Raw genomic sequence first — 27,690 nt, 5'->3', positions numbered from 1 at the left:
TAATATTACATCAATCCATGAAGAAGGTACTACCCCAGCACCTAGATTAAACTTAATTACTGAAAAGAGTGAACAAGTTCACACAAACTCAGTAAATATTGGTTCAATGACTCATAAACAACTTAAGCAAAAAGTGAAGGATTTACACAAGAAAGACAAGAGGAAAAGGTCTAGGAAAAATAGCAACGGCAAGGTAGGTGTTAATAAAAATGGAAATTATATGACTCCTCCTAATGCACCTAGAAAGACCTGTTCAAACTGTGGTAACACTAATCATCTTGCTAATTCTTGCAGGAAGAATAAAGAGATAAAAGTTATTCCTTCTAAATCAGAGTTTAGGAATAGAACAACTAGATATAAACCACAAAATCCTTGTTTTCATTGTGGCAGTGTTTGGCACTCTATTTATAAATGTAAGGAGTATCAGAGTTTGTATTACGATTTTCATAAAATTAAACCCTCTTTAATTAATGTAAAATCTATTTCTTCATGCATAAATACTGATAGTAAGAATGTTAACATAAATTCTTATATAAAGTCTTCTACTGCATATGTTAACAAAATTAAAAAGGCCAAAGGATCCAAGCAAGTCCGGGTCCTTAAAAACACTAACTAATTCAAATTACTGATTGCAGGGTGACAGGAGGAATGCTCTAGTCTTGGACAGTGGATGCTCAAGACATATAAATCCCTACTATCAGAATTTGAAGAGAAGGTTGGCCCAAGCATTTCTTATGGAGATGGAAACTTAGGAAAAATCTTGGGATATGGCAAAATCAAAGTTGGAAATGTCATCAATGAAAAAGTAGCTCTAGTTACAGGACTCAAGCATAATCTGATTAGTGTGAGTCAAATCTGTAAAAGAGGTTACCATGTCAACTTTTACAAGGAACATTGTGAAATTGTCAATAAGTCTGATGGCAAGATCACATTTACTGGTGTGAGACATGGTAGTTTATATGAAGCAAGGGTCTCCATAAATTTTGATAATTCAGAACTTTATCTACTGAGTAGAGCATCTGTGGAAGACAGGTGGAACTTGCATAAAAGACTTTCTCACCTCAACTTCAACAACATCAATGAACTTGTGAGGAAAGATCTAGTAAGAGGATTTCCCAATGCAGTGTTTACTCTTGATAGTGTTGGTATAATGAATAAAAACACAGTTGATTTAGGTTTAGATAATGCAAAAGAGCACAGATATGGAGCAATGAGAGTTCTAATTGTTTATTCATCACTAAATCAGCATTATATAGTTGCTGATACTTAACAGAAAAGGCTATCTAAACGACCACTTTCTAATCAATCTGATAAGGAACAAACTAACTACTTCCTAGATTATAGGAACTACTTATTGACTTGGTATACTAGTTGTCACAGACTAAGTATACTAAATAAAAATTAAATTAAGAAATAGATGCAGTCCTGGAGCAAATAATTAACACTCCTCCTTGCTGTAGGAACTGCAAACTCCAATCTTCTCCCTTAATATCTGAAATGCGCCAATTGGTAGTGGTTTAGTGAACAAATCAGCCAAATTATCCGCAGAACTGCAGTGAACCAAGGTTATATCTCTATTTTGCTGCACCACCCGTAAGAAATAGAACTTGATGCTGAAATGTTTAGTCTTATTATGAAAGACAGGATTGTGTGAAATGTCTATTGCACCTTGGCTGTCCACAAAAACTTCATTACTTCCTATTTGTTCCAAATGCACATCAACAAATATCTTCTTGAGCCATAACACTTGATTTACAGCTGCAGTAGCTGCTACGTACTCCGCCTCCATAGTAGATTGAGTCACAATATCTTGTTTCTTCGAGCACCATGAGAAAATGCCTGAGCCTAGGCTAAAACAATATCCCAAAGTACTCCTCCTGTCATCGATTGATCCAGCCCAATCACTATCCGAGAATCCAAATAACTTAAAGTCTTGACTCTTTCCAAACTTGTCTCCATATATAACAGTGCCTTTGATATACCTCAGCACTCTCTTTGCTGCTTGTAAATGTATCTCATTAGCGCAATGCTTGAATCTAGATAAAAGACTTACAACAAAAAGAATGCCGGGTCTTGTTGTAGTGAGAAACATTTGGCATCCAATCAGGTTTATATAGTACCCTTCATCGACTTTTTCTTCAGTACTTTCCTTGCTCAGCTTCTCCTTTTGATTCATTGGCGTGCTTACTTCCTTACACTCCTCCATATGAAATTTCTTTATTATTTCTCTCGCATACTTCTTTTGACAAATGAACACTTCATTCTTCCTTTGTGTAACTTCCATTTCGAGAAAGTACGTCATCAAACCAAGATCAGTCATATCAAAAATCTGCATTAGCTCATGCTTGAACTCCATAACTTGCCTTGCATTATTTCCTGTCACGAGAATGTCATCGAAACACAATGAGCATATCAGCTCCTTTATGTTTCACGTAAAGAGTGAAATCAGATAAGCTTTTTTCAAAGCTTAAATTCAGTAAATAATCATCAATTTTGCTATACCAAACTCTAGACGATTATTTTAAATCGTAAAGAGCTTTTTTGAGCAAGTATACTTTATCTTCTTCACCTTGCATGACAAAACCCTCTGGCCGCTCCACATATATTTCTTCCTGCAACTCATTTAAAAAAGTTAATTTGACATCCAAGTGAAACACTTTCCAACCTTTTTGTGCAGAAATAGCAAGCAACAATCTTATTATTTCTAATCTCGCAACAGGAGCGAATGTTTCAGAATAATCGACACCAAAAATCTGTTCATACCCTTTCACAATGAGCCTGGCCTTGTATTTATTAATGGAGTTATCTGGATTGAGCTTCGTCTTAAACACTCATTTCAATCCAATAATCTTTCTGTCTTTTGGTTTGTCAACTAACTCCCAAGTTTTATTTTTTCGGATCATTTCCATTTCTTCTTCCATTGCTTCTTTCCATTTTGGATTTTTGAGTGCTTCTTCGGTGCTAGTAGGTTCACATATTGCCACATTACATCTGTTATAGATGTCTGAAAGTGCCCTTGTACCTCTGATTGGAGGACCATCTACCATCTCATCCTCTATTTGAATTGTTTTTTCAAGAAAATTGCTGAATTGGCCTGGTATTTGAAAGTTCTCCCAGTCCCATTGTTCATCCTCATAAAAGTGTACATTCCTATTGATTGTCATACTTTCAGTTTATGGATGATACACTTTATAAACTTTTGATGAACTATAACCCACAAATACTCTTGGGATTGCTTTCTTCTCGAGTTTATCACGCTTAACCTGAGGAATGTGAACAAAACAAACGCAACCAAATACTCTAAGAGTGTACATTGGAGGTTTATATCCATACCATGCCTCAAACGGAGTTTTATTTTCCAAAGCCTTTGTCGAAGTCGATTTTGCAAGTAAAGTGCGGTATTCGCCGCTTCTGCCCAGAACTTTTTAGGCAGCCCCTTCTCATGTATCAAGCACCTGGCCATCTCCAATATTGATCTATTTCTTCTCTCGCTAACCCCATTCTGTTCCGGAGTATAGGGGGCAATGAACTGATGTTCTATGCCAGCTTCCTCACAAATAGAATTAAATTCCGCTGAAGTATACTCTTTCCCATTATCGGATCTTAAAATTTGAATATTACAGCCACATTGATTTTTAACCAATTTCTTGAATTTGTAAAAAACTCCAGCTACTTCAGACTTAAATTTCAAGAAATAAATCCAGCACATTCTTGTAAAATCGTCAATAAAGATTATGAAGTACAAGTTACCTTTTATAGAAGGCGTTCTTTGAGGACCTGCTACATCAGTATGAATAAGTTGTAGCTTTTGAGAGGCTCTCCATGATGATGTGGAAAATGGCAGCCTATTTAATTTACCAAATTGATAAGTAGCACAATTTGGCAAATGATTAGCAAAATCTGGTAAGCCGCCTCCGGTCATATCCAAATGCTTTAATTTCAGCATTCTCTGAAGATGACAATGATCTAATCATTTATGCCAGATCTCTGTATTATCCACTTATTATTATAAGCCATTTGCCCTTCATCAGATGGATCAAACGAAAAGCTTTTACCTCTCATTTTAACCCTTAAAATCTCTCGACCAGTAGCATCAAAAACAAGGCAGTGTCCACTTTCAAAAGAAACTTTCAATCCTTTTTCAATGAGTTGTCCCACACTAAGTAAATTTTGATCAATATCAGGTACGTAAAGAACATCAGAAATGGTTTTAGTACATGAAATTGTTGTGATTGCAATAGTTCCTCTGCCTTTAGCAGCAATATAAACACCATTCCCGATCCTGACTTTTGATACATTTGTAGGCACGAACTCCTTGAAAAGACTTTTTTCATACGTCATGTGATTTTTACAACCACTATCAATCAACCAACTTTCTGAGGGACTTTTTGTTGAGAAGCGGGCTGCTACAAACATCTGGTCTGTATCATCTTCATCCGCAAATTTTGCATCTTCTTTGTGCTTCTGAAATTTGTTTTTACAAATTACGGCTTCATGCCCATGCTGATTGCAGATATTACACTTCGCATCTGGTCTTTTCCAACACTTAAATGGTGGATGACCTAGTTTGCCACAGTGCCGACAAGGTGGATACTTCTTCTTTGCGTTGTCACATTTTTTTTGGACATGATTACTCGTATGGCTGCCACTATTTTGTGGCTGAAATTTGTTGAAATTCTTCTTGAAATTTTTTCGAGTATCGTGGTGTTTGGCTGGCAATGCTCCTTCCACTATAGTGTCTTGCCACATGAGTCTTCTTTGCTCCTGGGCTTGTAATGCATTCAAAGCTCTGCCAAGGTAATACTTATGAGATCTTTTGTGTTTTCCAAGGTGGTTATAGAGGCTTCATATCTCTCTGGAACCGTTACAAGAATCTTTTCTATGATTCTCTTATCAGCAAACTCGGTTCCTAGTAACCTTACCTTGTTGACAATGCAAAGTAATCTATCTGAGTACTCTTTAATTGTTTCAGAATCTTTCATTCTTTACAACTCGAACTCCCGAATATAGTTTAGCACCTGCATACCTTTTACTCTTTCGTTTCCTGCATATTCTCCCTTCAAATAATCCCAGATTGCTTTCGCGGAACTCAGGGACATAACCCTAGTAAAGACTGCTATAGAGACTGCAGCAAACAAACATGCTTTTACCTTTGATTTCATGGCTTTCTTTTCCTTCTGGTTCTTAATCTGGGCAGCAGAAGGATTGTTGGGCAATTGAGGGATTTCATAATCCTCTTCCACTGCCTCCCACAGATCTAAAGCCTCCAGATAGGTCTTCATCTTCACTTCCCATAATTGATAATTTTCCCCATCAAATATTGGTGGAGCAATTGATGAGAAATTGACTTAAGATTCCATAATTTAGGCCCCTTAAGAATAAAGGCTCTGATACCAGTTTGTTGGTATAATGAATAAAAACACAGCTGATTTAGGTTTAGATAATGCAAAAGAGCACAGATATGGAGCAATGGGAGTTTTAATTGTTTATTCATCACTAAATCAGCATTATATAGTTGCTGATACTTAACAGAAAAGGCTATCTAAACGACCACTTTATAATCAATCTGATAAGGAACAAACTAACTACTTCCTAGATAATAGGAACTACTTATTGACTTGGTATACTAGTTGTCATAGACTAAGTATACTAAATAAAAATTAAATTAAGAAATAGATGCAGTCCCGAAGCAAATAATTAATAGATGGCTTATGTGATTCATGCCAGAAATCCAAGCAAAGGAAGACATCTTTCAAGAGTAAAATAGAATCCTCCATTCTTGAACCATATCATCTACTTCATGTTGATCTCTTTGGTCCAGTGAATGTTATGTCTATTTTCAAGAAGAGGTATGCACTCGTAATTGTTGATGAATACACAAGATACACATGGGTGTATTTTCTGCACACCATGGATGAATCTCCATCCATTCTTCTTGATCATGTGAGGGAGCTGGAGAAAGGATCAACATATAAAGTGAAGATCACCAAAAGTGATAATGGAACTGAATTCAAGAATAGCTCTATGGAAGCGTTCTGCAAACTCATGGGGATAAAACAAGAGTTTTCTGCTCCTAGAACTCTATACAAAAATGGAATTGTTGAAAGAAAGAATAGAACTCTAATAGAAGCTGCAAGAACTATGCTAGAAGAAGCAAGATTGTCTACCTACTTCTGGGCTGAGACTATGCAAACTGCTTTCTTTACACAAACTGCAACATTGATCAACAAGCATGGAAAGACACCATTTGAGATGGTGAAAGGAAAGAAGCCAAATTTGAAGTTCTTTCATATTTTTGGTTGTAAATGATTTGTTCTCAAAACTCATCCGGAGCAGCTGACCAAGTTTGATCTGAAAGCTGATGAAGGAATATTTATAGGTTATCCGTTGACTACAAAAGCCTTCAGATTTTACAATCTGAGAACAAGAGCAGTCATGGAATCTATACATGTATCTTTTGATGACAAGAAGATAACAGGTCTAGAAGATACAGATGACCATGATAAGTTGAGATTTGAAAATGAAGTACCTTACGTTGAACTCTTAAATCCTGACTCTGATACAGTAAGTACTGATATCACTCAAAGCTCTGAGATTCCATAGAATAATGGAAATTCTTACACTGAAGCATATATTGAGGGGGAGCAACATAACTTAAATCCAGATACTACAACAAGTGATTCATTTCAAGAGACATCAGTAGAACGATCATCAGACTCACCTTCCTTATATTCTGATGAGTCAAATACTGATAACTATGGGAACACTGATTCAGGGGGAGCATCAGGAAACAACAGTGGTACTACTCAAAGAAATAACAGAGAATTCATGAATCAAGGGGGAGGTTTGTCTTCTAGGAGTCAACTTCCATCTGCAAGAAAATGGTCTAAGTCACACACACCTGACTTAATAATTGGAAACCCTAACAGTGGTGTAAGAACAAGAAAAGCCACTCAGAATGAATGTATCTACCATTCTTTTCTATCTCAAACAGAACCTAAAAAGGTTGAATAAGCTCTAGAAGATGCTGACTGGGTCATAGCAATACAAGAAGAGCCCGATGAATTTGAAAGGAACAAAGTCTGGACTCTTATGCCAAGACCAAAAAACAGATCTGTAGTTGGCACAAAGTGGGTGTTCAGAAATAAAACTAGCAGTGAGGGCATTGTTCCAAGGAACAAAGCAAGACTGGTTGTAAAGGGTTATTCACAACAAGAAGGCATTGATTATGATGAGATATTTGCTCCAGTTGCAAGGTTAGTGATAATAAGAATCTTTCTTGCCTATTCTGCTCACAAGAAGTTTAAGGTGTTCCAAATGGATGTGAAGAGTACATTCTTCAATGTAGAACTTGAAGAGGACGTTTATGTTGAACAGCCTTCAGGGTTAATTGATCCAAGGTATCCAAATCATGTCTACTTACTGGATAAAGCACTCTATGGATTGAAGCAAGCTCCAATGGCCTGGTATAAAACACTTGCTCAATTTATGCTAGAGAGTGGTTTCACAAGAGGTACAATTGATAAAACTCTCTTTTACAAATACCATTATAAGGACTTGTTATTAGTACAGATATATGTTGATGATATCATTTTTTGATCTACGAATGATAAACTCTGTGAGGGATTTGAAAAGCTACTGCAGTCTAGGTATCAAATGAGTATGATGGGAGAATTGAGTTATTTTCCGGGGTTACAAGTCAAACAGACTAATGAAGGAATCTTCATAAATCAATCTAAATATACTAGGATTTACTCAAAATATTTGGAATGCAAGATTTCTCAACTGCATCAACTCCTATGGCCACTGCAACCAAGTTAGATTTAAATATTGGTTCTTCAGTAGATATAACTAACTATAGAGGTATGATTGGCTCACTCCTATATCTGACTACTAGTAGACCTGATATCATGTATGCTACTTGTCTCTGTGCAAGGTTCCAAAGTGACCCTAGAGAACCACATATATTAGCTGTGAAAAGAATTTTTAAGTATCTCAAAGGCACCATGAATCTTGGATTATGTTATCCTAGAGATTCAGACTTTAAGCTAATTGGATATTCAGATGTTGATTTTACGGGATGCAAAATAGAAAGGAAAAGTACTTCTGGAAGCTGCCAATTTCTTGAAGGCAGATTGGTTTCTTGGTTTAGCAAGAAACAAAAGTCAATTTCCAGAAGCAGAATACATTGCTAAAGGAAGCTGTTGTGCTCAGATTCTGTGGATGAAGAATCAGCTACTGGATTATGGGTGAGACTATTCTTCTATTCTTATGTATTTTGATAATCAAAGTGCTATTACAATGACAGGAAATCCAGTGCAGCATTCAATGACTAAGCACATCAGTATCAGATACCATTTCATAAGGGAACATATTGAAGCAGGTACAGTGGAATTGGTCTTTGTTCCAACAGATCAGCAAGTAGCAGATATATATACCAAGCCTCTTTGTGAAGCTACATTCACAATATTGGTGAATTAATTGGAAATGATTTCAGGACAGTTCTTAAACTCTGATAATTAAGTCTGCTGATATTTTTTGAAGCATGGTATCTTATTATTTGTCAGCACTTGTTAGATACTGATTATTATGCTAAATCCTTGATGCCATGATAACATGAAAACTGTGTTAAATGATCTTATGTGAAAATTGCATATTGAACTACTGATTATGCTTATAAACTCTGTTATTAGTTAAACTTGTTTTGAGTAATAGTTTATGTCACTAGTTGATAAATCCTGATAGAACTAATTAAAATACTGATAATGGTCAAACCATGATTGACTGTTATACTTCATTGATTATTTTGAATTTATTCGAAATAAATTGTTAACAATATTTTTAATTAATCAGTGAGAGAGTGGGATATCTTTTAATTGCTTAAATGGGTTAGCTACTGATGTAAGTATCTATTGATACTTGAGAATTTATATTGGGAATAGGAATATGAAGAGAGAGATAACTTTTTTCCTGCCTAGATACGCGTAATCATGTATGCTTATTATGTCTAATTATTGCATGGTCAATCAAAGAGTCTCTTCAGTTTCTACTTTCTTCTCTATAAATACAAACCTCCACTCTCAAAGCTTCTCATTACCTTTTCACTCATAAAATCCAAAACACTCATCTTTTTCATTCAGAATCTATGGCCATCTATTCTCTTTCACATGGAGTCTACCGTCCAGTAGCAAATTCTGAATACGGGAGATTGTATTTTGACATTGGTCGGCTCAGGGCAGTCTTCCACGACCAAGATCGTCATCATGGGATTCCTCAGTCGATTCTCGATCGGCTGAACTCAGATGACAGTGAGTCCCTTCATCTCTTTAGACTAGACGTCCATTTTCAAGAGATGAGACGAGCTGATATGGCTGCACAACGGCGTCTCGAGGAAGAACAACGCCGCCTCGTATGGCTGACATTGCAAGAGAATATTATTTCTCTTGCAGGTTCCATGTCACAGATCTTCCATCGAAAGGCAAAGAAGAAGTTGGAAGAAGAAAAGAAGAAGAAGCTAGAATAGATTGATTGTTTAGGGTTTTAATTTTAAAATTCTATAAAAATTTTGTATTTTACTTCTTAATGAATGAATATACATTATCTTCTTTTACTTCATTAAATGACTTTTTGTTTAACTTCTTGTATGTATGCTTGAATGTTCTTAATGTTAAATGATAAATCAGTACGGCATGCTAAACTTCAGATATTTTCGTAGTGCATATGAATAAACTAATCTCTGTTTGAGTTCATGTGACACTTCAATACAGATTGAGCACTACAGGAAGTAACTATTATTAAAGAAGAAGATTTAAGGGAAGATTTAATTCTTAATCACTAAGAGTTATAATCTTTGAGTGTTGCTTACAATTCAAAATTTGTCCACACTCAATCTTAAATTTCATTTATCTTATATCTTAAATTTCTTCTTACAACTAAAACAATTGAATTCGTTTCTCAAATGTTGCCAAAAATTAAGTGTCATAATTCTTGAATTATGTTCTCCACTCAGAAACAACATTTAGATTGGTTAGAGACTACTTGCTGAGGTAGATCTTGATGATACTAACAAAGACACAGAGGTTTCATCAGTTTTTAATGAAGACTATGTGATAGCTTTCAATAAACACATTCAGGTATTAGTTCTTTGCAAGAAGAACAAAGGTTTGATATCATGGTACATGACAATAACTGTAGGATTTTATCTATCACGGAAGCATGGTAAAATAATTTTACACATATAAAATCCATATAATATGCATACAGATAGTAAATAAAATCGAGGGATCGATTTCTAACCTTTAAAAGTGATCCAAGAACAACGAGCGGAGATCCTTACCAGCTGCTCCTCAAGTGTGAAGCACTCCACCGGTATCCACCAAGAAAACGATGTAATGAAGGAGGAGGAGGTGGAGAGAATTAGAGTTTTGTAAATCTTTTGGGTTGAGGCAAAAACAGGGTTTATAATAGTATATTTATAGGCAAAATTTTCAGCTGAAAATTTTCCCATAAAATATTATTATTATTAACCCTTTATTATTCTCACTAATAATTAAAACACCTTTTAATTATTAATCTTTTTTCTAAACACTTTAGAAATAATTCTCTCTCTTGATTTAATTTCCAAAACTTAAATTCTTAATTAATAATATTAAGAACTTTTTCTTAATTAATTTATAATCAATTAAGTCTCATTTAATCAATTATTAAATTTGCCAATTAATTATTTATTTCATAAATAAATAATTATCAGCCATTATTAATTAATTTCTCCACCATTAAATCATTCTCTTTTATGGTATGACCCTGTAGGTTCAATATTAAGCCGGTAGTAGAAATAAATAATAATAAAACTATTTTATCATTATTTATATAAATTCTCTAATTCATTAAATATGATTAATTAATTAATCATATTTATTCTACATCGTGAGGGATACTTCTCAGCATATCGCGACTATCCGGATAATACGAATTCACTACTTAGAATACCAAGAACCTATTCAGTGAGTAGTTACCGTACAATCAATTCCTTCTACCCTGCAATGTCACGATTAAATACAAGGCATTGAACTTATGTCAAGCCTATCTTATTTAATCACTTGCTTTCCCATTCACTATGCTTAGTTCTATTTAATGTAAATTAGAAACTCCTTTCTAATTTCATTCACTCTGGCCAGAGATTCCTGAACTAGCATAAGTGGATCAGCATTGAACATTCTCTTCCTTCACTGGAAGGGGTAGATCCTTTATTGATCATACACTATCTTTGTGTACAAATTCCTATACCCAGTAGAGCCCTTATAATTATCCCTGGAGACTAAGAACTAAACCAAAGCATAGTTCAGTGTACACAAGATGACTATGATGACCTCAAGTCTAAGGATACTTGTACAACTATCACTATGTGAACAACTGTTGACACGTGAGTGAACTCCATCAGTTGTTCAGCTGTGTGAGTCATGTTCAGTGAACTTATTCTATAATAAGCACCTACATACTAGCTATAGTGTTACCACACAAATGTCTATGAGAACAGACATCCTTCATAATGAAGCAAGCATAGTATGTACCGATCTTTGCGGATTATTAATTACCAGTTAGTAATCTTACGACCAGGAACTATTTGAGTTTAAAGTTATCATCTTTTAGGTCTCATTATTATGATCTCATCACAATCCATAAAAAGCTTTACTCTAAACTGTGGTACATCTTATTTAAACACTTAAAATAGATAGAGCCGGCAATAAAAACAAAACAAGTCTTTTATTAATATCAATGAAATCAAAACAGATTACATAAAAGTTATTCCTAAATCCTCATACATGATTGGACTTAGGACATATCTCTTTCAATAACCTGATCAAATACTCTCCAATTCAAATGGAGGTTCTCATTATTGTTGAACAACAACTATCATAACTACAATATCTACTGTTACCCTAATTGTGAATTCACAAGGTATAAATATTGGTGTTACTTTATCAGCATTTATTTAAATACTGATTTAGTTCTTTTAGCATTTATAGTATACTTTTCATGATATAAATCATGTTGAAATAATTACATCTAGACCTTAGTTAAGGACTACCTCTAGCTGTATGATCACATATCACCCTTCTTTAGCTACCTCTTATTTCTGTAGGACAATCTTTCTGACCCTTTTTCTGTGAGATGTGTGAAAAGATTGAGAGAAAAACAAAATTTAAGAGAAGCAGGATCCTTCTTGGAAAAAGGAGAGGTAGATGAGAGATAGGATTTAGTAATCCTTGTGAGGAAGATCTGACTATTAAAAGTCATGAGATGTGTGGTGTGAGGAGTAGTGAGACTACTGTAAAAGAATAACGAGGTTATGTTTTATTTGCTATATGTTTGCAGATGCTCAAAGTATTAAAGGAATAGATGAAGAATAGCAGTTTGTTGAATCTCAGGAAAACTCTGATGTATCAAAGGCTATTGATCTCCCTGCAAGTCTAAGTACTGATACTTTCTTGCAGTCCATACATTCTACTATTCCACCATATGAGATAATCCCTGTTTTTGTTGAAAAACAGTCCATTCATTCTACTTTTCCATCACCTGAAGAAATCGATGTTGTTGCTGAAGATATAGTAGTACAATAGTACATTCATAAAGATTCATCCATTTCAGAATCACCACAACATTCTACAGGACCCGAGCTCCTGGAAGTTAATTTTGAAGCTCCAATTCATTTATCTACAATACTTGAAGATGTGGAGATAACTGTTGAAGGTGTGGAAGCTTTGAAGCCACTGGATCAATTTCTCATTCTATTCCAGCTGGTATTAAAGAATCTAATGATGGTAAAAAAACTCATGTATCTAATGCTATGTTAGATCTTGAGAATGATCTTTTCTTTCCTGAAGATATGCCTATGCATGTGAGACAACATAAAATAAAAGAGTTAGATGCTAAGAAGAAGCATGATTATTCTGATAATCTCTGGAATGCTCATTGGAAAGATAATATGTATCCTATTTCCAGAACACAAGCAGTTGAACATCTGGAAAAAGTAGAACAAAAGATTACAAATCCTGATGTACTGAATCATCTGAAAGCATCAACTTTGGTTATCAAATCCTTATACACAGCTCATGAAGCAACTACTACTCAAATAAATCAGATTAAAGAATCATTTATTGCTTCAAAGATGCTTACTCATCAAGAAAATTCAAAAACAAATTTCACCAATAGTTACCAGAAAAACTACAATTGAAGCCAGTCAAGCATGATTGGAAGCTCATCAAGCTCAAATGTCTAATCAACTTACCGAAGTACAGAATTCAATGGAGCTGATTCTTTCTCTACTACTTGGTGATGATGCCAAAAAGGGGGAGAAAATTGATAAATCTAAATGAAAATAGTTGTCATTGATAGGTATTGATGATGAAAATTCTGATTGAGGTAATAAGTAGGGACAGAAGGAAAGCAAAAGGAGAAGAGGTGAAGAGCTAGTTGGAGTTAGTGGTTCATCAAAAGCAATCACTAGATTTCAGTCTAGACAAGGAAGAGAAAGCAAAAGGAATGAAAGAAGACTTGAAGAATTGACTCTGACTACTAAAATATAATAATCTTCACAAGTCACAACTGTTGCTGATGAATACCAAGGTATTCTAGAGAAAGAAGCTGGTGTTGAAGCAAGCTAGTATCTTCAAACTCTGAAAGTTAAAGGAAGAAAGACAGCTCTGTTCTACAAAGATCCAAAGATTCAATTATTTGACTCTGAGGTGATTAGAAGAATATTTGCAAAAGAAAATCCTGGAGTTGATCTGGAACAGCTAAAGCAAATGGAGGAAGACTTTAAAAATTCTATGAAGATAGCAAATGCTGATATTGTTGTTTTTTCTCAAGTACTTTATGAAGAAGATCCTTGTAACAGACCAATCATAGGTATAGTTATAAGGGAAATCAGTCAGGTAGAAGGTGAAAGATCTCTCAGAACACAAGCTATTAGAACTGCTGACATGAAGCTTAAAGGAAAGGAGAAGATAGAAGAAAAAGTCAAGGATTTCAAAGACTAAAGCCAAAGCTGGAGTCACTATCTAAGAAATCTAAATCTTAAACTCTGATAGATTTAATCTATACAGTAGTTCAAGCTCTTGATACTGAAGAAAATTTACTTGAAGCAGAAATCATCCAAGCTAGTCAAAGAAGGAAGATTTCTGGAAGCATTCTGAGCTGAGGAAGTGGAATTAACCTCTGACATTGCTCAAGTTAAAGAAGCAGTTCAGGATGAAGAGTTAAAGTCTGATATTCACTAAAGCAAGATTAAATATGCATACTTGATTCCAGCATTTATATAGTTTTGACATCATCAATTGGAACTTGTCCATAATTCCATAATGAAAAAGTAGGGGGATATTGTTATAAGCAATTGATGATATCAAATAGAAACTACCAGAAGCATCGAAAGATGATGATTACTAACATCGACGGATGATTACAAGCATCAACGGAGGATGATGATGACATCGATGGATGTTGATATTTGATGGATGATGATGTCAACGGATGATGAAGTTAGTATTTGTCACATCAGTTGGTCTTCGAAGAGGAAAAGGAAAAAGGAACTTCAAGGCGGTGAAGGACTTTATCTCAGAAGAAATAGTACAGGTTTCCTTATTGTTAATAGAATAGGATTCCTTATACATTGGTAGTTATGCTCTATATAAAGCACATTTTAGGTTCATGTTATAAGCATTGCGGCATTTTTATATCTTTTGCATAACCTAGCAGCTCTCAAGGATATTTGTTCATCCTTTCAAGCGAGTACATGTGTAATAAGTTTTTAGCAAATAATATAAAAAGTGTTGATTATGAAGAAGCCTTGTCGAATTGATTATATTAAATGTATACACCCCCCCCCCTCTACAGTTGATTAAAGGCCTAACAGTAAGTGTTTATATGCCTTTTTTAGCTCAATATCCTTTTGAGAGAATACAATGGGCTTACAGATGTCTCAGGTTATAGATACTCTACTTCTTTGTGAGAGACAGAGATGTAGGGTTAACATTTCCTTCCTTATGTGGTGCTTCTTGGCATTATATCCCTCATTCTCAACACAACTCCAATACCAAATGGAAATTTTATTTGATCACTGAGTCAATATCTCAAGAAAATTAAGTGAATTTGAGGAAAATATAGGGGATATATCAGAGTAAGGTAATGGAATAATGTTTGAGAATTGTTTGGTTCTAATGACTTGTGTTAGAACCTATGAGATTTTATAGGCTCTTAGTCAGTTCCTAAAACCACTGAGGATGTTGAGGATCACAAACATCCGAAGTACAATATCAGAGAATTTAGTGGTGAAAAACAGAGTGATTTCAGAACCAGAGATCTTTTACCTTTACTTACCATAATATGGATTTATGAAGGATGTCTCAGATGATTATGCTTTCTGATTCTTTTGACAATACTATTCAATCGGATCTCATTAACTCAAAATGGTTCAAAGTTAGTCCAATAGAGATCAATACTATAGAGGAAAGGGATGAACATTGTTTCATACTCATAAGGCTTCATAAGGTAATCAGAGTATATGAAATATATCAGGATTTAATATCCAGAACAGAGTATAAGCATAGCAAGATCATCGGAGTTACATATAGGATCAACACATAAGTCATAAAATTAATTAATTATGCCAAGAGTATATCCAACAAGTATGCACCAATTGACTAGTCAACATTAGACTAATCCAATTAAAATCTGCTCCTAACATATTCATATCACAGCTATCACTAGTTATGCTCCATACTTATTCTAGCACAAGATAAATAGAGTTATTCTAGTAGAAACAGAGAATCAGAGTGACCAAGGAATATGTTATCATAGGTACCTAGGGTCTGAAGCTCAAAAATCATACAGAATTACTCAGAAACATGATTTAATCACATATAATCTAATCAAAGTACTCAAGCTAGTTGTACAGAATCTAAACCTATAAATCAGACTTATGATAGAATCACAAAAGAGATTACATGATCTTTAATCAAAGTGCAAATAAAAATGAGATGTGTTTGTGTGCTAAAATGACTATCAATATCATGAGTATTTGTATAAGAGTAAACATATAGCATGTAAACATTCAAACAACTTATATATTAAAAAAAATCCAACTTACTTACCACTAGCATATAACATGTAAAGCATGGTAATTACTTATCTTCAAAACAAGTTTACAAACATGGATATATATATAGTGAGATAGATATGTAAAGTTACTTTCCCCTCAAAGCATCACCATAGGGGTAGTAAAGTTTACCCGCACCAAATTACATTTATTGATTTCCAATTAATTGGACAAATTCAACATGCCAAGTTCACTAACCAACTTATTGAAGGTAACTTCATCAACTGGCTTCGTGAAAATGTCTACAATTTGGTCCGTTGTGGGAATATAATTAAGTTCCACAATACCATTCGTTATATGCTCTCGAATGAAATGATACCTTATATCAATATGTTTGGTCCTTGAATGCTGAACATGATTGTTTGAGATTGTTATGGCACTTGTGTTGTTACAGTAGATATGAATATTCTTCAAATCAAGTCCATAGTCTCGGAGTTGGTTTCTAATCCAAAGAATTTGAGAACAGCAGCTTCCAACAATAATGTATTCTGCTTCAGCAGTAGATGTAGAAACTGAATGTTGCTTCTTACTAAACCAAGAAACCAATCTTCTTCCAAGAAACTGACATCTTCCTGAAGTACTCTTTCGATCAATCTTACAACCAGTGTAATCAGAATCTATGTAGCCAATGAGATCAAATTCCGCATCTTTAGGATACTAGATACCTAGATTAGGTACACCCTTCAGATATCTGAAAATTCTTTTAATGGCTATTAGATGAGATTCCTTCAGATCAGCTTGGAACCGTGCACACAAGCTTGTAGCAAACATAATATAGGGATGACTCGCAGTCAGGTGGATTAATGATCTAATCATGCCTGGATAATAAGTGATGTCCACCTTCTTACCAGACTTGTCTTGGTCAAGTTTTGTGGCAGTTGCCATCAGAGTCTTAACAGGTGTTGAATCTTCCAACTAATATTTCTTCAGAAGATCTCTGATGTACTTCATTTGACAAATGAAGATACCATCTGGCTTCTGACTCACTCGAAGTCCAAGAAAGAAGTACAACTCACCCATCATACTCATCTCATACCTACTCTGCATAAGCTTAGCAAACCTTGCACAAAGTGCATCATTCGTAGACCCAAATATAATGTCGTCAACATAGACTTGCACAAGTATGATATCATTTTTATGATTCTTTTAAAACAGAGTCTTATCTATGACACCTCTAGTGAAACCATTTTCAAGTAGAAATTCTGAGAGAGTGTCATACAATGTTCTCGGTGCTTGCTTTAGACCATAAAGAGCCTTGAAGAGAAAATAGACAAAATCTTCAAACTCATGATCTATGAAGCCAGGAGGTTGCTCCTCATATACCTCTTCTTTAAGCTCACCATTCAGGAAAGCACTTTTCACATCCATCTGATATACCTTGAAATTTGAATATGCTGCAAATGCTAGAAATATCCTGATGGCTTCAAGTCTAGCAATTGATTCAAAGGTTTCATCGTAGTCAATCCCTTCTTCTTGAGAATATCCCTTAGCAATCAGTCTCGCCTTGTTCCTTGTTACTACTCCATCTTCATCAAGCTTGTTTCTGAAAACCCATTTTGTGCCAATCACTGAATTGTCTTTTGTTCTGGGTACAAGCTTCCACAAATTTAATCTTCAAACTGATTGAGTTCATCTTGCATGGCAATCACTCAATCTGGATCTCCAATAGCTTCACTGCTTCATTTGGTTCCATTTGTGATAGAAACCTAGAATATATTCAATTGTTTGCAGCAGCTCTTCCAGCCTTTACTCCAATATCAAACTTATTGAGTACCATATGCCAAGGATGGTTTTTACTCTATTCTTACATCTTGGTAGACTAGCTCTTGATGACTCATCATTTTTAGAATTATGTTGAGTCTGACTAGTAGATCTTTGTTCTTCTTCTTGTTCTGCTCCCCCTGAGTTGTTTCCAGCTTGATCTGTAGAACCTGAAACTTGTGGATTGGTCCTTGAGATAGTGTGATTATCACTACTTGTCTCATGACCATTACCCTCAGAGTCTGCATCAGGATTATGATCATCAAGATCATTGCCATTGTCATTTTTGTCTGGAACAACTTCAGGTTCATCTTCTCAATCAGAAAGACCTTTAACATCAAGATTATCACTGTCATCTTTCTTCTGAATACTTGGGAGCTTGTTATCATTACATGTTTATAATGATAAAAATAAAATCTCATAATTAAATATGATTCAAAATCCACTAAGTCTACTACCAATTATGATATTCAACAAAGAACTCATAATTTATTAGACTTCACGGAGATTGAATTATGTCCAACTATGCTACACACATGATTTTGATCTTAGTGAATTTTATAGAAAAGGCAATTTGAAAGATCTCACTATTATCAAAATCTCACCACTATCTTATGATAAAAATATTAACAAAATTTGTCAACAAATTTATTCAAGTATGTAGTGCTACACAATGCATCATTAACTAGTGATAAAACTATCAACAAGAATTGTTTCTAGATTTATTAGAAGTTTATAGTGCTACAAAACTCATCACTAACCGCTGAAAAAGATTCTCAATAGTGTCATGCTACTAATCTTATCACAAACCACTGAAATGAATTATCAGAGGTGTGATGTTGCTAATACTTTAACAATTTGACTTATGGAGCAAATAATAAAGTTGAATTGCTTCAACGTCCATAAATCAAACTATTAAAGTAGAAACTCAACAAATAACTGCAACATATATTAAACAGATATATGCATTTTAATATTGAGTGAGAGATGACAATCCCCTAATTTCACGCCATATCCCATAGTGATTCTTTTGTTGTCATCTTCAAAGGTAACTACTTGGCCAACTCACTTGTCAACTTCTGATAGTAGGGCTCTATCCTCGAACTCTTGTGTAATAAACATCCTGTGTTCACAATCCATATGGTTCGCTTCACTTTTGCTTGCCCGGTCTACATTATGGATCAAGTTTTCTTTGGTACCCAAACTAAATTGGGTCTAGGGGACTTAGAGAGATTCACAGTTTGAACAATATCAAATACAAATTTAACATGCTTTTGTTTCTCATTGACTGAATCCTTCTTTTCTTTAGAAGCCTTAAGAATTCCTTTAGGCTTCTAAGTAGGAGTTTCCTTCCTAACCTTAGGAGGATTGACGGTCTTTGTCCTATCATGCTTTCTACTCATATTCTTATCATTATGCTTACACATAGTGGATGGCACATGCATCAAGTTAAGATAAGACGATAAGGTATTAAAAGCACATGGCATACATTTAGATTTATGACATGAAGAATGAGAACTAGGCATGGTAGGCATGTTATGCTTATTATGAACTTTACCTTTGTCTACTTTGCTCACAGTACATGCATATGCAAGATGCGAAGCAGAATTACATTTAAAGCATAACTTCCTAGAAGAATTAGGTTTGAGCAGATCTTCAATTATATATCTAATACCTAACTTCATATTTCTATTGTGTCTGTTCTTCTTTTTAGCATTGTGATCAGCTCTATCATCTAAGTGAGTATTGGATTCATCACTAGAAGTTGACTCCTCAGATGACTCTACAGTTGACTCTTCCTCAATTGAGACATAATCCTCAACATGCACCTTATCTTCACTAAAAGAATCAGGAGTAACCTTCTTGCATAAGAAAATATTGGCCTTTTCAGAAGCTTGTCATAAATCTGAAGAGGTTGATTCACCATAATCAACATTCTATGATTCTATCACATATTTTGTCCAACATCATTGGATCCAATATCACGTATGGCTCCACTGATTTGGTTGTCAATAATTTTCTTTGTACTAATAGTAGAAACTTGATAATCTTTCAACTTAGATTCTAACTTAGCTATCTAACTCCTACGGACAACATCTAAATTCTCACTGGATTTGACCATGTTCTCTAGGAATTCATTACGTTTCTTAAGATTATCTAGTTCAATAGTAATTAGGCCTAGTTCCTCTTGTCTAGTGAGCAACAACCTATTCTTAGATTTTAATCTATTTATTTCCTCTTTAAAGCTGATCACACTAGCATGAAGTTGAAACACTTATACTCTAGCATTATCAAAATATTTGTAGTCATGCCAGAATATATTAATAGTGGTCTCAGAAGATACCTGCAATGAAGAGGTTTCCATCAATGTTGGATCATTGTATTTTTCTTCCTCTACATCTGTACCATTCAAGTGCTTATCATCACTGACTAATTCTTTGTCCTGATGCTTCTTCTGTCCATCTTCATTCCTTCTCAGACAAGTTTCTTTCTCATTTTCTTGTGTGGACTCTTCTAGTTCACTGTTTCCCTTTTCTTCACCATCACACAGTTCATGTGTGCTTCCTTCAATTAACTATTCCTTGCAGCATTCACTAGATACCGACTCTGTAGATTCTCCAACTTCAAGATCTTGACTGTCTCCACTAGATGACTTAAACTTATATTTGGAATTTCTTCTAAATTTAAGTGCACTACATTGAGAAGCCATCTCAGACATAGTTTGATCTTCTAATTTCTCAAGTTCTTCCAAAGTAAAATAGTCATCTGTAGCTTCTTTATTTTCAATCAGATTTGATCCTTTTGTAGAAGCTTCTGAAGTCAGTGATCCTTCAACATTTTCTTCAGGAATTCTGTATTCCTTTGCTATAGGACATGTTGATTCATTTATGGTCTTGTTCATGTTGTTCACTGTCTCAGACCCATGTTTGACATTTCTCTACTTTTCCTCAGCTTCATAGGTCTTCAACTTGTCATAAATCTCATCAAATAACAATATATTGAAATCCAATCCTCCTCTGTTGAATGAATCTTTATTTTTCAAATGATTTGGCAAGGTAAGAATAAACTTTCTGTTTATCTGTTTCTGTGAGTATTTCTTCCCAAGTGTACTCATCTCATCCAGAAGTTGGGTGTACCTTCCAAGCAACTGTTTCATACTTCCACCGGAAAGAGATTTAAACTCTTTGCACTCAGACATCAGAAAATGCAATATATTCTTGTCTTCAGTTCTCTCCACTATAACTTCAATAGTTTCTCACATGTGTTTAGCACTAGCAAAATCATCCGATGACGCATGTTGGAATCCATTGACTCAACTAAAATTGATCAAAGACTTGCATCTAATGAAACTAATTTCTTATCCCTATCAGTGTATTCATACGGATCATTTGGGATAAACTCTTGAGGAACTCTACTTTCTGAATCTGTAGTTACAGAAATGTCCTTTCTTGGTACAGATGGACCACTCTCTAAAATTACCTTGTATTCAGAATTTAATACTGAAATAAATAGAGTGATTTTTTACTTCCATAATTTATAGCTTTTTTTTACTAACGTTACTGAAGGAAGAAACCTTGATGCCATTAACTGTCCGAATACTCATATTTTCAGATCTGTGAAAATTCTTTAATATAACATTTCAAAATACGATAACCCAAACAGTCAAAATCCACCAATACCAATCAATCAACCAATCCACAACAATCAAGAACACCATGACCATAAATCAACCCAAATTAGATCTAAACACTGAAATGACTCCCAGACTCCGTAAAACCAAAATCAACAACAAAACTTGCTAATCTAACAGATCAGATCTGTATATCGATCAACAAGATATGATACCAATTGTTAGGTGCAAAAGGTACATATAGAGGGGGGGTCAATGTATGTTCTTCATTTTCAAAAATTAATTGCAACGGAATATCAAAACTAAAATGAAATAAAAACATAAAGAGATTTTGTGTAAATATTTTTTTTATTCAAAAGTATATATACACGGAGGTTTTCCTACAACTTCAAATACAAAGATCTGAAGCAACAAATATAAAAAGAACCAAAGCAATAAGCTATAAATCTGGGGTTCTTCTTATCACTCTAAAAATTAAAAGCTCATGCCAAAAGGTATTGAATAAAATCAAGAGAGCTTTAAATAATGAGTGTTACAAGTTTGTAATGCTTTAAATGGTGTGGAACAAATTGAACATGACCTCCCCTTGTCAAATCAAGCTTTCAAAGTGTGCTGAGATAATTTTTCAAGAGCTTCGCACTTTGTAAAAATGGAGAGATGTAGATCTAACTTGCTGTTATTGATTATATAGATTTGTAGGTTGTAGGAGAGAAGGAGACTATGTGGATGATTTATATCCACGCATTTTGAATTGAAAGCTTTCAAATTAATCACAACTTGCGACCTGAATATTTGCTTGCTAACTTGCGACCCCTGTACACTTCCAACCTGCGACTCAGGAAGTTGCGGCCTATAGATTTCCAACCTGCGACTGCATACCAAGTATACATCACTTGGTTTATTTTTCTTTTGTTGTTAACCTGCGACTTGAATGGTACACGGACTTTGCAAATTTCCCTTTTTTTATTTGATTCAACCTGCGACCTGAGAAAGAGAGGTACAAAGCTTGTTGTTGCCTTTAATTCCAAACAATCAAGCAGCCGGGTCAATTTGTTGTATGCACACGATAAATAAACAGAAGCAATCCAGAGGTTGTACCACACGTGCTGAAGAGACATTTCGAAGAAAAGCCTATCAATTTCTTTAATTACCAACCTCTGTTTTCTTTTGTTTGTAAACTGTTTGTTTTCTTTTGATCAAATGTAGCCAGGTGGGTGTAACGCCCCCAAATCCGGGGTCAGAGGATTTGGTCGTCACTATAAAACCTCAATCCAAAATAACCTGTTTAATCAATAAATAAATGCCAGCGGAAGATATTTAGCACAAATGACCCCAAAGTAATCCAAGATCTTTTAAGGTTACAGTTCTAGAAACAAGATATCCAAATTCCATAATAAATTTTTTTCACTTTCTTTTGACACTCTTTTCAATAAATTCCAACTCACAACTAAACCCACTAGTATAACTTCGAAATGAAGTATACTAGGCCCAAATAAAATACAAAACTATAATATAATATAATATAAACAACTTTACACAAAAGAACTTACACTAATTCGCAAACCCTGGACCAACCACCTTCGAAAAGCTTCCTCTTGCTTCCTCGAATTACGCAGCTAACTAGCGCAAGCTAATCCTCACTGGAGGTTAAATTTAAAAACAGGCAAGTATGAGCGAAAGAAATGCTCAGCAAGATCATTATAGCATATATAGGGTCGTTTTGATATAAAACCGACATCTGCATCAGCGCAGAATATTTAAAATCATAATTGTTGAATCATAAAATTTTAGTTAAGGAATCCCAGAATTGATTCCTTGATTGTATTCAAAACCATTTTGATATTTTTGAGCGAAATGCTTTAGCAATACTTTGAATCTTGACGAGAATCAAACTCGTAAAACAGTGTTTACGGAAATATCGTAAACAACAATAACATGAAACAATGATTATGGATTGAATCGTAAACTTTACTCAAAACCGAACTCTTGAAATTAATACTTATTTTGTTATCATATCAAATTAGATATTACTACGAACTTTGATGCTCACAACATTCCATCCTGAAGTCAACACCAATCATCTGTACTAATACCATCTTTGATATTTAACAACAAACTAAGTATCCTCAAAATAAGAAACTGAATAAAAACCATATTTCATCTTTTATCCGAAAATAAAATACTTAATAAATCATTCCTTGTAAGATTATCAAAAGCAATATAATAATATCGATTGGAACCAAATTATGCACTATGCTGTTCCTGATGAACAGTCATGAAACAACACCGGTATCCCGCAGCCATACCATTAATATAGGTACTACCCATATCCCGAAGAGATACGGTACCTATAGGGCGCCAGAAAAGGCATAACAAGCCTTGTAAGATATTACACTTCCATATTATACTTCTGTATAATAGCTCACGCTGGACCGGTGCCTCGGCCTCTTACGCTACCAGTAACCATCAAATCTCAAAACCTTTTATTGAAAAGGGGTCATAATACTCGACACCCGAAATAATTTTATTCCCCCATTCACTTGGGCAGGAATACTTGCAACCAAATCATTTTTCTCAAAACCCAAAACATTTGTAAATCTATTCTGAACATAGAATAGCAGAGGGTACTTGCATAAACAGAATTATTTAATTCAGCGATATATAAAACATTTATCTATTCTGAACAGAGAATAGGGAAAATAATACTTGCATAATATGATTCGAAATAAACGCCACTTGAATGATAAGTGAAGTCAGGGGTACTTGCCTTTAGGTTTTTAGCAGTTAGTACACTCGCAATAACGCATCAATTCTGACATTCTGTCTCAAAACATCATCGTCTTCCCTTCCAACACTTTACTGATATGCTGCTCCTGCGATTACTAGAAGTCAGCTACCCAATACCATTCCATCTCATTCTTTATCCAACGTCTTGTCCCGATCAACTCGAGAGATCCGCATCTATAATTAAAATATAGAACTTTAATCGTCTAAACAAAAATCACTCGACGAACTACGCGTCAAAATCCTATCGTCTACCCATACGATAGCCCACACATAATTATATCAGCCAAACACAGGAATCTTGACCCACATATGCACATAATTCACATAGCACGTAAGCACATAACTCATATATCACATAATTCATATCACATAAGACTCAATTCATCAAAAGGGTCGACTCGATATGTTTAAAACTGAAATCGGATCAAAAATATGAATTTTTAGTCACTACGCGACTCAGAATCGATTTACAAAATAAGCGACCTTTCGAAACAAAAAGGATTTTGGTCTCAAAAGTATTTTTATTGAAAGCGGAATATTTTTTTGAGTCTGTACGCGTTCGTTTCATATTAAACGGACGAACGGTTTATTTATTATGAATTTTTAAACATTTTTCGGAATTAAAACGATCTCCGAATCATTTTATAACTAAATAATAGGGCTCGAACACCCGAAAATAATTTTATAAGAATTATCGAGCCTAGAAAATAATTTAAAATAATATTTTAAAGCTCGAAACTATTTTTCGGAATTTTTAAATCCAAAATAAATAATTAAATCTAATTAAATAATCAATTAAAATTAATTAATAACTAATTAAATTAATTAATCAATTAATATTTAAATTAATTGACTAATTAAATAATTAATTATCAACTAAAATTAATTAACTAAATAATTTGGATTTATTTTTGAATTAAAATAAATTTTCAGAATTGAAATAATGATTTTCAAAATAAATAAAATGAATTTTCAGAAATTAAAATAGGATTTTTGAATTATTTTTAAATCAGAAATTCAGAAACAGTTTTCAAATTTGTTTTTGGGGAAAGGGAGGATCAAACCCGGGTTGGAGTTGGGTTTTAAATCGGGTCAAAGGTCGACCAAAACGGGTCAACAAGAACAGGTCACCGGAAAGCTTAATTTCCGGCAACAATGTCCGGCTACAGGATTTCCATTCCGGAAACAAACAACAGCCCCAATTTGGGGTTTAACGTCGCAATTTATACCGGTTTCTGATTCTAATTCATCCCAGGGATCCAGCACCGGCAACCTTTTCCCTGAACGACGATTACATCGTCTTCCCCGACGAGGTTCAGCCGAAATCCGGCGAAAAACCGGCCGAAATCTGATTTTACTGAATACTCAACCTAATTAACAGATTAAAATACGAAATCAATCCTCAGGCTCCCAGGGATGATAATTTAACTTCAAATCAAACAAACAATTACTTAAAATCAAAAACCGAATTTAACTAATTAAATTGAAAAATTGAATTTATTAAATAATCAATCTTTGTTGATGAAATAGGTACGAACTGATAGCTCTCATCAAGGGCTTCACAACGGTTATTCACACTTGGAATTTGGTGTTCAATAATACCTTCAAAATTGACTTTGATTTTCAGAATTCTCCAAGAACACCAAGAACACATATTCAAGAAATTTCCAAAAAATCAAACCTTAATTTCTATATGATATTGAACTCTATTTTTGAAGTATAATATACCAAATTGACCAGAAAAACATGCTCTACAACATGGAAGCATCAAATCACATCAACAACATCAAGAACAAATTTTCATAATTTAATTATCAAATAATTCGAATATAAATAAATAAATAAGAAAATTACCATAATTTCTGGGCAGAAACTGATGATTGATTCAGAAAGAAGATTTCGAGAGCTTCGTTTTGATATGCTGCACGCCCGAATCGGAGTTCGATAACGCCTTCGTTCGTGTGTTTGATTCTCGGGAACGTTTCGGTTTCTCGGGTTTTTCTCTGTATTTACGGTGTTTTAACTGGTTGCAAATGAATAAACGGAATAAATGAAATAAGAAATAGGCTATTTATATTTATGGAATATTGGATCGTTCTGGATCGTTTTGGATCGTTAAATTAGTTACTTAGCCGCTATGTAACTATAAAAACGATACAATTCAATACCAGAATTGGATAATTATCAAAACCGAGCTTTTTATAAAACACCATATATGAAAATAACGTTAAAATATCCCGTCTCTCGAGAATACGGGTTTTGTTGATGTATCGAAATGCGTATCGTGTCAAAAATATTGCGCCGAGCCGCGCACGGGTCAAACCGTAATCCAGATCAAAAAAGTCAAAACACGGAAAATGTCCGGAATTACCAGATTAGGTTAGAAAGGAGTTTTCGGAAGAGTTTCGGGTTGTAAAAACGTAAAAACGGTTGAAGTCGGACGATTTCCGGCTTTATAAAATAATTTTGGTAATTATTCAGAAAATAATTAATAATTAATAAATCAATATAAAATTATCTAATAGTCCAAAAATTACCAGAAAAATATCACAATTATCTATATTTTATTCTGGACATATACCAATTCAAATACTCAAATAATATCACATTTAAACACCCAAACATCAATTCCACTTATTAGATAATTCACCAAAATTCACATAAAATCACATAAACAATTCCAAATAATTATAAAAATAATATCTAAAAATATGGGATATTACAATCTACCCCCCTTATAAGGATTCCGTCCTCGGAATCAGCAGAAGAAAGCACTAAGGGTTTTCTAACCACTTTCCAAATCTTGCAAACACAACTTTTCTCAAAATTTCTAATAACACTGCTATTCCTTATACCACACAGTTACCACGTGTGCTTCACTCTGCATTATTGTTCCATCTACATCTTTTGACCAATTCCTCAATAGAATCACTTTTACTGATCGCGAGAAAGAAGAATAGAGAGAAAGATAGAGAGAAGAAAAGAAAGAAAGATAGAGAGAGAAATAAAAGAACAAATTGACTTCGCTATATGCCACTGATATTCTAATCGCATTGCATTCCACTATCGTCCTTGGTAATTCCATCACATCGCCTTACTTTGACTTGACCAAGATAACTCAGCTTAACTTGATTGGCATACCTTCGAATATTTAAGATGATAAAATCATAGAATTTCAAAAAGAAGAGACTTTGACACCATGACGGAACCAAAATATGAATTTGAGAAAAAGTATTGCTGAAATAAAAGAATAACTGAGAGATCAATATGATCAAATGAACTTGGTATTGCGTGCCCAAATTAAGACACTACTAAAGGTTATTAACCTTCATGTATTCACAATACACACAAGTGATGG

The 27,690-nt window shown here is 34.3% G+C and overlaps 1 protein-coding gene across 1 annotated transcript; it reads right to left on the bottom strand.

Annotated features, from left to right (window-relative positions):
* Window positions 1-3,966: 3,966 nt before the first annotated feature.
* Window positions 3,967-5,282, bottom strand: LOC141680013 (uncharacterized). Its single transcript, XM_074486349.1, has 2 exons — window positions 5,027-5,282; window positions 3,967-4,769 (listed from the first exon to the last, which is right to left on the bottom strand). The coding sequence occupies exons 1-2, from the start codon at window positions 5,280-5,282 to the stop codon at window positions 3,967-3,969; spliced, it is 1,059 nt and encodes a 352-aa protein (XP_074342450.1).
* Between the last annotated feature and the right edge of the window lie 22,408 nt (window positions 5,283-27,690).

The sequence above is a fragment of the Apium graveolens genome, chromosome 8 (genome assembly GCF_009905375.1).
Source record: "Apium graveolens cultivar Ventura chromosome 8, ASM990537v1, whole genome shotgun sequence".
Classification (NCBI taxonomy): domain Eukaryota; kingdom Viridiplantae; phylum Streptophyta; class Magnoliopsida; order Apiales; family Apiaceae; genus Apium; species Apium graveolens.
Note: the sequence above shows the minus strand (reverse complement) of the source record. Positions and strands in the feature narration are given on the sequence as shown.